General features: G+C 48.7%; 1 protein-coding gene across 1 annotated transcript in view; it reads left to right on the top strand.

The window, feature by feature from the left end:
* F13A1 (coagulation factor XIII A chain) overlaps positions 1-14,264 on the top strand; it is a 146,092-nt gene that overhangs the window by 104,053 nt on the left and 27,775 nt on the right. The window contains exons 10-11 of the mRNA XM_055570528.1: positions 769-857; positions 10,197-10,350. Of these exons, the coding sequence (XP_055426503.1) occupies positions 769-857; positions 10,197-10,350 (243 nt within the window). The remainder of the gene's footprint in view (positions 1-768; positions 858-10,196; positions 10,351-14,264) is intronic.

The following is a 14,264-nucleotide window of genomic DNA, read 5'->3' as shown; positions in this document are numbered from 1 at the left end:
CTCAAATGAGGCTCAAATGGAATTTTCCATTTCTTTCTTTAAAAAAAGATATTGATGTGTGCATATCCAGATATACACAAACATTCATTACATACTCATGAGGGAACATTATTACAATACTGGGTTTTGAGAGAAAGTTCAATACTTCCTGGTGTTCTGGATTATATGTCATGACGAGGTATCTGAGTGACTAATGACAGCTAGCCTCTTAGTAACAAGAGAGAGAGAGCTGACTAAAATTCAAAATATTTTGTAAAAGTCAGCGTGGGCCTGCTAACTTCCCAAAAGCACGCGGTCCGTGTGGCGTGGCTAGTGTCCAGATTCTCCGGTTAAACTTGACATATGTCCACAATGTCCAAAAATGAAAACAAATAAGCACCACAAGTCCTGGGACATGTCACCGTTTCCAGCATTCCAGATGCCACTTGTAACAGGATGAGCCCTGCGTCAGCCCACAGCTCGGCCCCCACACGCTCGAGGCTGTTTATAGTTGGAAGAGTAGATGCAGGAATGGTGTGCCCTTTGCTCTTTTCACGACTTTGGTTTGGGGCTTGCAGAAGTATTTCCACCATGTCCCTCCCTGTTGATGGCGCATGTGGGTGACACCCTCTCTGGCCGTGGAAAGAACTGGGGCCGCATTGATGATGACCTTGAGGAGCGGTTGCCCCTACAGCCCGCTCAGGGCTGTGACCTGTATGCAGACCAGTTCTGTAACTGGAAAGACCCAAAGATGGGGAACTCACACTCTCCTTCCTCTGTGTGGTCCAGGGATGTATCGGTGCGGCCCCGCCTCTGTTCAAGCCATCAAGCACGGCCACGTCTGCTTCCAGTTTGACTCACCCTTCGTTTTTGCAGAGGTAAGTGGAGAGCTGCGGGAAAGAGCCTCCTTCCTCCCCAAGCTCTGAACTCATCAGAGAATAAGGCACTGGGCTGTTGGGTCTCAATTTCCCAGGAACATGGTGTGTGCTTCCTGTTTACAAAGTTAAACATGGCAGACATGGTTCCAACCTCCGGGTGCTACATGCTAAAGGCAGCTCTTACTTAACATTTTTCTTCCCTTGATGCTCTGAGATTTCCCCGCCTGAAAGCAATTGCTCTAGTCACCTTAGCTTAGGTCTCTGTACCCAGGAAGTAGGTACCAACTGCTCCCAAGAAATTAAGTGACTAAGTGAATCACTCAACTAAAAATTGGTGGAGACCATCCATGAACTGACACGGGAGAGTGCCCTACTGCACTGAGACTAGCCCAGTGGCCCACACAACATAAAATCCAAACACACCCCAACTGTAATCTTAGTCTGGGAACTCCAGTCCATTTCCTGCTATTCCAAGCCATCCTCTACCAGAGGGGACTGAGTAAGCTGTTACAATACGGATGGGAGAAAACAGATCTGGAACACAGCTCACTGATAGGTGGCTGGGGACACTTTGGGAAGAGGCTGAAATTCTGGAAGAACTGGGTGTAGGCTAGAAGCAAAGAGGGCAGTTCAATGGTGCTCCAAAAGGAGCCCTGAAAGTCAGAGTAAATGTAAGACGTACCAGGTAATGGAGAATGCCAGGTGGGAGGCTGCTGGGGGCAAGGGGGAGGAGCAGAGAAACAAGAGAGGTTGACAGGCGGGACTTACCCCGGGTATGATTTCACCAGTAAACGCGGTGAAATAATGTCTATCACTAGGTAATCACTTTGCCTACCATTTGATGCTCTCAGCAACCCTTTAAAATGGGTGTTATAATTCTTCCCATTTTACAGAAAAGAAAAGTGAGGCAAACAGTGATTAAAGAACCTTTCCATGATCATCTAACCAATAAAGACTAGTGGTAAGATTTAAAGCCAGGTGAGCGAGCACCAGGTTCAATCCTTGGGGTGGGAAGATCCCCTGGAGAAGCAGGTGGCAACCCATCCAGTATTCTTGCCTGGAAAACTCCATGGACAGAGGAGCCTGGTGGGCTACAGTCCATAGGGTCGCAAAAAGTCAGAAGCGACTGAGCGAAGGAACACACACGTAGGCACCCAACCTCACGCTAGTAACCACCACATTCTGCTACTGTTTCAGAATGAATACGTATGTATTATTAGCATGCATCTAGCACTGTGGGAATTCAGAAGCCCGAGTCCTTAAGAAACTTGATTCCAGATGGAGGTAGTAGTACATAAACACAGCAGCATTTAAAAAACAACGATGCAAGTGTTGCTATGGAACCAAAGGTCAAACGAGTGATGTAGGTGATAAATGACTGGCATTTTGTTAATCGAGAGCTATGAGCTCAGGCTGCGGCAGGACAGCAGAGGCCACCAGACCCTGTCCTGGGAGAGAGGGTGGCTGGGAATAGACATGGGCACAGCTGTGCGATGGCCACAGCAGGTCCAGCGGAGCATCACGGAGCCCACGGAGGGGAGGGCCGGGGATACTCCCTGGAGGGAGTGGAGCCCGAACCCAGTCTGGACGCATGACTAGTAGTTATTCAGCTTTCCTGGGAGCTCAGTGGTATCCACCTGCAATGCAGGAGATATGGGTTCGATCCCTGGGTCAGGAAGAGCCTCTGGAGAAGGAAATGGCAACCCACGCCAGTATTCTTGCCTGGGAAATCTCATGGACAGAGGAGCGTGGTGGGCTTTACAGTCCATGGGGTCACAAAACTGAGTGACTGAGCACGAGCAGACAAGACAGTATTCAGGCGAAAGAGGTAAGAAAAAAAAAAAAAGCCAGAGGAAGGGATGAACTTCAGACAGAGGAGAAAACTTGAGCTTCCAAAAGGTACGTGCAGACAATTAAAAACTGTTCAGGAGCTTGCCTGGCAGTCCAGTGGTTAAGACTCGGAGCTTCCAGTGCGAGGGGGTGTGAGTCTGATCCTTGGTCAGGCAGCTAAGATCCCACATGCCCTGCAGCATGGCCAAGAAAACATACACAATGAATAAATAAAAATGAAAACCACCGAGGCTCACGAACAGGGATGTGTTGGGAGGTGTCAGATGATGACAGCTGAAGAACCAAGACGTGGGATGTTCTGACCTGAGAGTGGACACGAGAGGCTTCCCAAGGGGAAGGAAAAGGAACGGAGCCTGTTCAGCCCAGGCTGGAGGGGAAGGCCTCTGGGAGGAAGCCCCGGGGCGGCCGTGACTTCACTCCTCTCCTGAACCAGTTGAAGGACGACAGGCAGAGGAGAAGGCCAGCTTGGGAAATGTCTCAGAAATAAAATAAGAATAAACACGCAGACCCCAAGACCGAACACGTGAGTTACATGAAAGGGACAATGCCTCCTCCGCTGTACCTGCCGTCGCAGTTTCTAGAAGCCTTGGGAGAACAGGCAGACTGTATTCGGAATTTTCACCTGCTGGATTTCATTTTGAGATTTCAAGATTTGTGTGTTCCTCCCCAACTGCCATCTGATCGTTTCTGATGCCACGAGGACTTCTTAATGGAAAATCATTCTAAAACTCACCAAGCCTTGCTTTTGTAGTTTTATTATGCTTTGTTGCCACGGAGGAGAGAGGAACAGACTCCCTCCAGGAGGAAAACGCCTAATAGCTGCTAATGCAAACGCTTTCCGCTGTTATTAAATACAGATCGGGGTGTTGTGAGTGTCATCGGGACCCGCAGATGGTAACGACTCCTCTGCCACTCTTTGCAGACTTGTCTGACAGAGCATGGGATTTGTTGCTTTGGTTTGGGCTGGGCTCTGGGGCTGAGCCCTTTGTAAAAGATGCTCCAATGGCTTAAAAGTACGTGAGGAGTGAGCACGCTTTCTTCTCAAGGGTCCTGAAGCAGGGCTCCATGGGGGGCGTTGTCTGTGACTTTAACGAGCGCCTGCATGGCTCAGGTCCCAGACCACTGCGCTCGCCTCTTCCCGCCTCCTTGCTACGTCAGCCTGCTTCCCGCCACCCCCGCTACGTCAGCCGGAACGTGCCTGCTCTCGCCTCCCAGCAGGCTGACTTTCTTGGTCACTCTTGACTCATTTCCGGGCCGGATCAGGCCTCATGCTCGCGGACTGGCTTTTGGTTTCCTCCCTGAGTGAAAGCAGAAGCCGAGACGAGAGCTGTGCTCAGGAAGCGCCCACCGCTGCGCTTTTCCCATCTCCAGATTCCTTCCTGGGATCTGGGCTTCTTTCTCGGCCCTCCTCCATCCTCTTGCCCTCAGCCCTGCGGTGGGCTGCTTCGGCCTGCTCTGGAGGTTCCCAAAGAGAGAAGAGGTCTCAGCGTCTGGAGTTCCCTTCCCGGTTCCCGGGTCACTAAGCACTCAGGAGCTGCTGCTTCTCTTCTGTCTCAGCTTCTTCTAACTGTTGTCCCCTTCACATCATCCTGCCAAACTCACACACACTCACACACACACACACACACTCACACATACTCTCTCACACGCACACACTCACACATACTCTCTCACACTCACACTCACACAATTCACATGCTCGCACACTTACACTCACACTCACACACAGACACACTCACACATACTTTCACACATTCACATGCTCACACACTATGAACACTCACAGACATTCACACATTCACACACTCTCAGACACACACACACAGACACACACACACTCATACACAGACACACTCACACATACTCTCACACACACACACTCACACATTCATGCTCACACACACACACACAGAGACACATTCACACACACACACAACAGACACACACACACACACACAGACACATTCACACATACACACACACATACTTTCTCACACGCATTCACATGCTTGCACACTTACACACACAGACACATTCACACACTCACACACACACTTATACACACACACAGATACACACAGACACACATACTCTCTCACACACACACTCACAGACACACACACACATTCACATGCTCACACACTCACACACACACACACACACATACTCTCACACATACACACTCTCATACACATTCACATGCTTGCGTACTTACACTCACAGACACACACAGACACACTTACACATACTTTCACACATTTATATGCTTACACACCTACACACACTCACACACAGACACACTCACACGCACACATACATACTGTCACACACTCATACATACTCACACAGACACACATACTCTCACACACACACACACTCACATACACACACACATGCTGTCACACACACACTCATACTCTCACACACTCACATATACTCACACACATTCACATGCTCACACACTTACACACACACACATTCACACACTCACAGTCACACATTCTCACACAGACACAGACACACACTCTCTCACACACACTCACACACAGAGACATTCACACATACTCTCACACACACAGTTACTGACACACACACTCACACAGACACACTCTCACACACACTCACACACTTACACATATACACACACGTACTCTCTCACACACATTCACATGCTAACACACTTACACACACTCACACACAGACACACTCACACACACAAAGACACTCTCACACACCCACAGACACACTCTCTCACACACCCACTCACACACAGAGACACATTCACACATACTCTCTCACATACACAGACACATACAGTTTCTCACACACACATACACACACACTCACACACTCTATCACACACTCACACACAGACACACTCTCACACACACACTTACACAGATACATACACACACACACTCACACATACTCTCACACACATTCACATGCTCACACACTTACACACACAGACACATTCACAATACTCTCTCACACACACTCACACACTCTCACACAGACACACACTTTCTCACACACTCACACACACACACAGACGCATTGATATATACTCTCTCACACACTCACACTCACACACAGACACACTGTCTCACACACAGACACACCTTCCCTCCTGGCACTGAGCTGGTTCTCGCAGCAGAAGTGACGGGCCCCTTGGGGTCACCGTCGCCGCCCCATGGCTCCAGCAGCCGCACCCTCCATAGTCTGGGGCCGGCAGTTCTCTGGACTCAAACTGCCCACCAGCTCCTCTGCCAATTCTTTGGTCTCAGTCCAAGATTGTTTATTTCTCTACCAGTTATTAGATGCAGTCCATTTGGGGATATCTCAAAATAATTCACCCGTTCATTCAAATCACATATAAAACTCTGGAATAATCTTGGTTTCTCTTTCTAACCTCCCCTAAGCATTTTGCCAGAAATACCTTCCAATTATCCCAGATCCAGGCATGCCTGTGCCTCCATCATGACCCTCTGAGCTCTGCACAGCTCTGAGATCTGGGACATCATGTCCTAAGTCATTTCTTCCTCCTTGCTTGCCCCTCTCCAGTTTACTCTCCACAGAGCAGCCAGAATTACCCTCTAAAATGTAAATAAAAACATGCCACTCCCCTGCCCCAAACCTTTGAATGCCCATCACCTTTACAATTAAGCATAAATCTTTTCAAGATTCTGTGTGATCTGGCCCCTGGTTGACCCTCCGCCCCCATCCCTTGCTCGTTTCTCTACGGCCACATAGACCCCCGTGCTCTTCTGGAAACATCGAACACATTCTTTTGTCAGTCTTTACACAGACCGTTCCTTTGGCCATGAAAGCTCTTGTCCCCCCCTCTACCTCTCTTTGCATGTTTTTCACCCTCGCTGCATCCAGGTCTCTGCTCAGCCCACCTCCATAAAGAGACCTCCACTCCCCGCATCTCCCACATGAAGCATCCCTACCCATCCCACTGTTTCTGTTCTTCTCTGACTTAGTGTTATCATTTCCCTCCCTTCTATAACATAAGTTCCTCGGAGATAGGGTCTGCTGGACTCTCATCGCTGAAAGCAGGTCCTGGCACACAGAAGCCACCAGTAAATACATGAGTGAATAATAGAAGCAAGAGCGTGTGCACGATGCACTGCTGAGAAGAGGATCTCAGCGAGACGGGGGCCAGATGGCACCTTCACGCACAGGCAGTCCTGGTGCGAGATGAGCTCACGTATGCAGCCGCGGGGCACACACACAGGAGCCCCTACGGGATGAAGGAAGGCAAGCACAGGGTGGACATCCGGCGTTGTGCCAGGAAGGCTCCCAGACAGGCAGGCATCCACTGCCCCCAAACCCGTGAGCCGTGGGAGCAGCACCGCCTTCCCTGCACCACCTGTGATGCAGCCACCTCCACTTGGGAACAAACAGAGCAGACTCTGTCCTGGGTCCTGAAAACAAGGGCCTCCACCGTGAGCGGTGAACAGTGACACACGTTTACAGTCCGTGGGCACAGGCGGGGGTTTGCAGAGGGGCCCTCTAGCCTGAGGACCCGGCCCACCCTAGCTGAGCCCCCCGGGGTGCTGAAACATCCAAATACATCCTCGTATTGGTCTTACACACACTGCTCCTCCTACTAGGAAAGTCAGGTGTTAGTCACTCAGTCATGTCTGACTCTTTCAGACTCCAGGCTGATAGATATAGATATATAGATATAGATATAGAGCCTGCCAGGCTCCTCTGTCCATGGAATTTTCCAGGCAAGAATACTGGAGTGGGTAACCATTTCCTTCTCCAGGGGATCTTCCTGACCCAGGAATCGAACCCAGGTCTCCTGCATTGCACGCAGATGCTTTACCATCTGAGCCACCAGGAAAGCTCTCCCATTATTCCCCACTCCACTTTGGAAGTGCCTGTGTTGTGTGACCATCGCCCTTCAAATCTATGTGCAGGACTAGATGGTCTCTAAGAATCCTTTCCACTCAGAAGAAATTAAACATAGGACATTCACAGGTGGTTCTGGTCTACTTGCCAACCTTGCAAGGAAGGTATAATTAAACCCAGGCTCAGAGACGTTCAGTAACTTGCCCGAAATCACACAGCCTAGGTCCAATATTTCTTCCACTTGTGACTGTCCTACCATGGAGATGCAACTGGTCTTGGACAAACTTTCTAGGCTCCTCGGTGCTTCTCATATGCAGTCAGGATGGAGAGCCACCACTCTAGTGGCTAAAACTGAGAAGAAAGCTTGCACATGTCTCCTGGAAAGAATCCTTTCCCTCCAACCCACCCCCTCCCTACATGTGCAGAAGTCACTTCGTGTGTGTGTTTCTCCTCTCCTCTTCCCACAAGGGACAGTGTGGTGGGCCGGCCTGAGGTTTCAGCTGATATAATCACTGCTGACCATGACTTCAGCCACAAAATTAAAAGATGCTTGTTCCTTGGGAGGAAAACTATGACATAGGCTTTTTACAGACAGTGTATTAAAAGGCAGAGACATCACATTGCTGACAAAGGTCCATATAGTCAAAGCTATGATTTTTCCCATAGTCATGTACAAATGTGAAAGTTGGACTATAAAGAAGGCTGAGCACCAAAAAATTGATGCTTTTGAACTGTGGTGCTGGAGAAGACTCTTGAGAGTCCCTTGAACAGCAAGGAGATTAAGCCAGTCAATCCCAAAGGAAATCAACCCCGAATATTCATTGGAAGGACTGATGCTGAAGCTGAAGCTCCAATACTTTGACTGCTTGATGGGAAGAGCCTGCTCATTGGAAAAGACCCTGATGCTGGGAACGTTTGAAGGCAAGCAAGAGATGGTGAAAGATGGGGAAGCCTGGTGTGTTGCAGTCCATGGGGTCACAAAGAGTTGGACATGACTTAGCGACTGAACAACAATGAAAAATTTCCTAAGCTTTGCTCAAGGGAAGACAAGGATCTAGCCACTTGCACGTGCAGCCTTGTCTCCCTGGAAAACTGGAAGCGGCCGTGAGGGCTGTTTATTAAGAAGGGCTTTGTCGTCATTTTTGCTGTCGCTTGCACGGAGGAGGGAGCGGTCTGTGCCTGCATGGCCTCCTCCAGGGGGACCTTGAAGCTCTCAGGAAGCTCACTGAAACTTTCCTTCAACTTTTTTGCCCAAAATGAGAAATACTACTCAGGTGTCTGCTCTGTCTGCTCCCGTCCTGATTCCTGATTCAACATTTAGTCTTTTACACCATGTCCCGAGTACTGCCGAGCCCTGGGCACCACATAGAGGAGCAGGGCCCATGCCTTCATCCTCAGAAATCTGAGGCAGTGCAGGACCACCCGGACCCCAGCCTGGGACCCCCCCACTGCGTGGTGCGGTGGTCCTTGGGGGTCAGGCAGGAGAGGCGGTGTCCTGTGATAATCCAGCGAACAGATATGGGCCACCCAGCAGGAAGGTCAGGCTGTGTGTTCAGACCACCCTGGGTGAAGATCAGGGCCTGTGCGATGCCCACCCAGGGAAAGAGTCGGGGCGTGTGCTGTGGGCCTGCACCTGCCCACGTCTGCACTTCTTCTCCACCACCTCCCCACCCTGTGAGCACAAACACTCTGCTGACCCTCTGACTCATAGTGCCTCGTATATAAAACAGAGATAATAGTACCTACTCACAGGATTGTTGTGGTGGGGTTTAAATTAAATCATTTAAAACGTCCTGAAACATTATGGGTCAATAAATGTTGATTGCTTACCTTCCCCTGAGCAGAAGTCAGACTTCTTGTAAATTCAGAAATTTGTGAGAAAGTAGAGAAAAGTTGCCCTCTTAAACCTCACCTTTAACCTCATCAAGTTTTCCCAGCACCTGGTAATGATCGTTGCATTTTACTTGATTTTGATTACTAATAGAAGTGAGAATCATATCCACATAGATTTTACCTCGCTCAGACCCAAAGTGTTCCTACGAAACTGGCAGAGCAAGTGTAATTATTTTCATTTTCTGGAAGCAGGAATGAGGTTCCAAGGATACGGCATGTACTTTCTAACAGCGCACACCCAAGATCAGAGCCCACGTTCTCTGCAGTTGATCCCATGCATTGTAGCTGCTGGTCTCTCTGCCTATCACGGGCTTCCTTCTCTCCATTTATTTAATTATTTTAAGCTTTAATGGGGTAAAATTGATATTCAGAATGCAGACATTTAGTGTATACATCTTGATGGGTTTGAACATATGCATATACCTGGAAAAAATATATTTCCCAGAAGCCACCCAGCAGACTGCCTCTTCTCTCTAGAAGTAGGTCACTCTGTTACTGTCAGCTTAAAAGAAGCCTGAGGAAGAGAGTAATAGACAGGGTGCTTTCCGTTCTGCCTTAGGAGGTAGAATTTGCCAGCAAGAAAAAGGAATGAAAGAAATGGTTGGTGCTTGAATGACTTAGCACGGTGGATAATGTCATCTGCAGGCTCTTAGACGCTACACTATTCTGAGTTAGAGATTTTGGGGACAAGGACATTTGACGATAGCTAACGGCCTCCTCTCCTGTTTTTAGGTCAACAGTGACCTTGTTTACATTACAGCTAAGAAAGATGGCACTCATGTGGTTGAAGCCCTTGATACCACCCACATTGGGAAATTAATTGTGACCAAAGAAATTGGAGGAGATGGCATAAAGGACATCACAGACACCTACAAATTCCAGGAAGGTAAGCGGCTGCAGTCACATGAGGGTCCCTCTGTCCGTGTCACTGAAAGTCACCGTCACCGTGAAACACGTTCCGGAGGAGGCGTGGCCTTCTGTGGCATCCGAAAGTTAGAACTCGAGCAGCTATGCCTCGCACCCACAATTCTCCATTTCGTTTTAGTTTTACTTGTTTGTTTGCTTTGAGCAGAATTCCCCTTTACATGACTTCTGAAATAATTGGTTTAAAGTCGCATCTATTTTAACAGAATATAGAATGTGTTCTTATTCATAAAAATATGAAAGAATCTTAATTTTAATCTTAATAGAAAACATTACATAACTAATGTAATTTTAGTTCAATGATGAATTTTAAATAACTATTCACAGTTGTTTGCTCTTGATGTTGTTTAGTCGCTAAGTCATGTCTCTTTGCAACCCCGTGGACTGTAGCCCACCAGAGTCCTCTGTCCATGGGATTCTCCAGGCAAGAAGACTGGAGTGAGTAGCCGTTTCCTTCTCCAGGGGATCTTCCCGACCCAGGGATGGAACCCATGTCTCCTGCATTGGCAGGCAGATTCTTTACCACTGAGCCACCTGGGAAGCCCTCACATTTGTTTAGAACCTTGCGAGCTTTTTTCATATGCTTTGTTCCATTGACTTGGAAATTCCTTGATAGGAAGTATAGGGAATATAAATGGAGGTAGATAATATAAAACGAATAGGACATGACAACTTCACTGATTCAGGCCAATTAGGTTGAAGTCCTGCTTCAACCATAAAACAACGCTGAGGTGGTTTTGTTCACCTTTGGAGTGTGGAGTGTTTCACGCAGCGCTGCTGAGTTCAGCCCCATCTCAGTCACTGCTGAGTGTCTACTGTCCGCCTGAAGCTAGTTTGGTGCTGGGCATCCCCACAGTGAGAAGGACCCACTTTCTGTTTCTGGCCAAGCGATAGGTTCATTCTGTTGAAGGGGCTTTGAAAACGAAAAGGGACGCTCAGTCCAACCAGGAGATTCAGAAAAAGCAAAGCCCGATCAGAGAAGTCACAGACCTCAGTTAAAGGAAGCTGGACTCAGGCTTCTAGAAGATGGGAACATGATAAAGGCATGGGGTGTGAAGCAGCAAGTGTGTTTAGGGTCCTGCAGATAAAGAATCCACCCACAATGCAGGAGACTCGGGTTCAATCCCTGGATCAGGAAGATCTCCTGGAGAAGGAAATGGCAACCCACGCCAGTATTCTTGCCTGGAAAATCTCATGGACAGAGGAGCGTGGCGGGCCACAGTCCATGGGGTTGCAAAAGAGTCGACATGACTTAGCAATTGAACAACAAGGCATTACGAATGCACCGGGCTCCGAGCACCCAGAGGCTGGAGTGGAGGTTCCCCAAGGTCGGTCGTGGACAGGAGGTGAAGGAGCTTGGGGGTCTTGATGGGGACATGGAATATATGTTACAAATGATTCACTACCAGAGCTTCTTAGGAATGGCATTTATTTTAGTGAATGGATATAAAATGAAGAGTAATTAGCATACACCTAAATATTCATCAGTATTCCTGAAATGCTGAGTGCAGAATGCGTTTTAAATATTTTAGATTGGCTCCCTACTCTTGTTTACAAAAGCAATTTGCACTATAAAGAGAAAGTTTGCTGAACTGAGAACTCTTCTGCATAGCATTAGAAATTCAGGATTTGTGTCACCTGAAGCAGTGAAGCTGTGCTGTGCTCCTGAAGTGGTTAGTTCTTCTCTTCCGTTGGCTTATCATTCACTGCACAACAGATACAAAAGATTTCTTTTCTTTTTGACTTTTTTTTTCTAAAAAGAGTGTTTTTAAAAAACATAAACACAGTGAAACAGAACAGATGAACAATGCCCTTTTGTGATAGAGTGTCAGGCGAAAAGGTTTGGAAAGGAAAAGCAGCCCACGAAAGAAGTGAAAGAAACCGGCTGCAACATCCACTCATGCATTCATTCATCCTTCCAACAACTTGCTGTTAGCCACCCGCCGCATTCCCAACACTGTCCACCCGGAGACTCCCACAGCCCTGCCTCGCCATCTAAGGGAGAGACGGGCAGGCAGTGAGCCTTCAGCTTGCCGGGTGGTGGGTGCCCAGGACAGGGGTCATGAACAGATGCCCGGGGAGCATGGAGGACGTCAGCAGTGGACTATATTCCTTGTGTTGTACATATATCCTTGTAGCTTATTTTACACATAACGGTTTGGACTTGTTAATCCCCTGCTCCACGCTGCCCCTCCCCCTCCTTGTTGTCACAAAGCAACAAGTACTGGGAAAAGGAAAGAAGACCAGGTCATGTGTTAGTGAGAGATGAGGGGACCAGGTCATTGTTAGTGAGAGATGAGACGACCAGGTCATGCGTTAGTGAGAGTGAGGGGACCAGGTCATGGAACTGGGGGGCACCCTGAGAAGCTGACTTTTGAGCTAAGATCCAAACGATGAGAAGAGGCTTTGTCAGACATAAAGGGGACTCTCATGACACCCAGGTCATGAGAAGGTGGTTTTGACCTTGGTTCTGAGCCACAGAGGAGCTGTAGGAAATGTGACCTGGCTTTAGATCATTCCCTCAGCCCCCAGTTCATGGCCCTGCTTATGTACGACATCAGAGCACAGAACAGAACTGCAGAGAGCAGGCATTCTGCCCAAGTGGGGAGGCCCTGTGGCTCCTGCCTCCTCCCTGGGCCTGCGCTTCCTGGCAACCCCAGCCTGCCTCGCTGCTCATGGGGACGAGCTGGTCCCCAGAAAGAAGCCAGAGCTTCGTCCATCCGTGACCCACAGTGAAGTCCCTCCTGGTGCCAGAAGCTTCCACCGCCCCTCCCCCACTCGGTCAGCTCAGCCTTTGCCCATGGAGGCACCTCTCTGCCCATGACCATGCTCCCACTGCTGGTGTTCACCTCCTGCATCCTGCCTAAATGCGTATTTGGTGCCCGTCCAAAGCGATAATCATTAATGCTCTCTGTCTTGGGGAGCTCTCTGCCAGATGCTTTCTGCTAAAATATTTCACTGCACTTTGCTTGTCACAGCCCCCCCTTCCCTTCAGAATTATCTCCCTCTAATCGATTGTAAACATGTGGCCTAGCCAATGCTTATCCTGGACCAGTTGTTTCTGGCTCATTCTTGTAGTCTTGACAAGCAGGGAAATTGCTAATACACACACACACACACACACACACACACACGGAGAGAAATACACATTCACTTGGTTGGCAACACCTGCTGGCATTTTCTCTGTCTCTGAAAGGTCCTGGAAGCTTCCAATTCTTATGCACATCCTACCTCTAAACCACCTACCAACCCTGCCACACAAGGAAACCGATGGCAGTGATAGCGCCTGCTCTGCAGAGTCGTTCTGAGGATTAGATGAGATAGTGCACAACAGCACTTGCCACGACACCCGTCACAGGCACTAAGTCATGCCTGACTCTTTGTGACCCCACGGACTGCAGCATGCAGACCTCCCTGTCCCTCACCATCTCCCGGAGTTTGCTCAAGCTCATGCCCATCGAGTTGGTGATGCCATCCAACCATCTCACCCTCTGTTGTCCCCTTCTCCTCCTGCCCTCAATCTTTCCCAGCATCAGGGTCTTTTCCAATGAGTTGGCTCTTCACATCAGGTGGCCAAGGGGTTGGAGCTTCAGCTTCAGCATTGGTCCTTCCAGTGAATATTCAGAGTTGATCTCCTTTAGGATTGACTGATTTGATCTCCTTGCAGTCCAAGGAACTCTCAAGAGTCTTCTCCAACACCACAATTCAAAAGCATCAATTCTTCAACACTCAGCTTCTTCATGGCCCAGCTCTCACATCCATACATGACTACTGGAAAAACCATAGCTTTGACTAGACGGATCTTTGTCAACAAAGTGCTGTCTCTGCTACCTATCACAGAGTTAGCTCTTAATGATAACTGTTATCATCACTGAC

This window comes from Bubalus kerabau, chromosome 3 (assembly GCF_029407905.1).
Source record: "Bubalus kerabau isolate K-KA32 ecotype Philippines breed swamp buffalo chromosome 3, PCC_UOA_SB_1v2, whole genome shotgun sequence".
Lineage (NCBI taxonomy): Eukaryota > Metazoa > Chordata > Mammalia > Artiodactyla > Bovidae > Bubalus > Bubalus kerabau.
The sequence above is the reverse complement of the archived record's forward strand: the minus strand, read 5'-3'. Positions and strand labels throughout refer to the sequence as shown.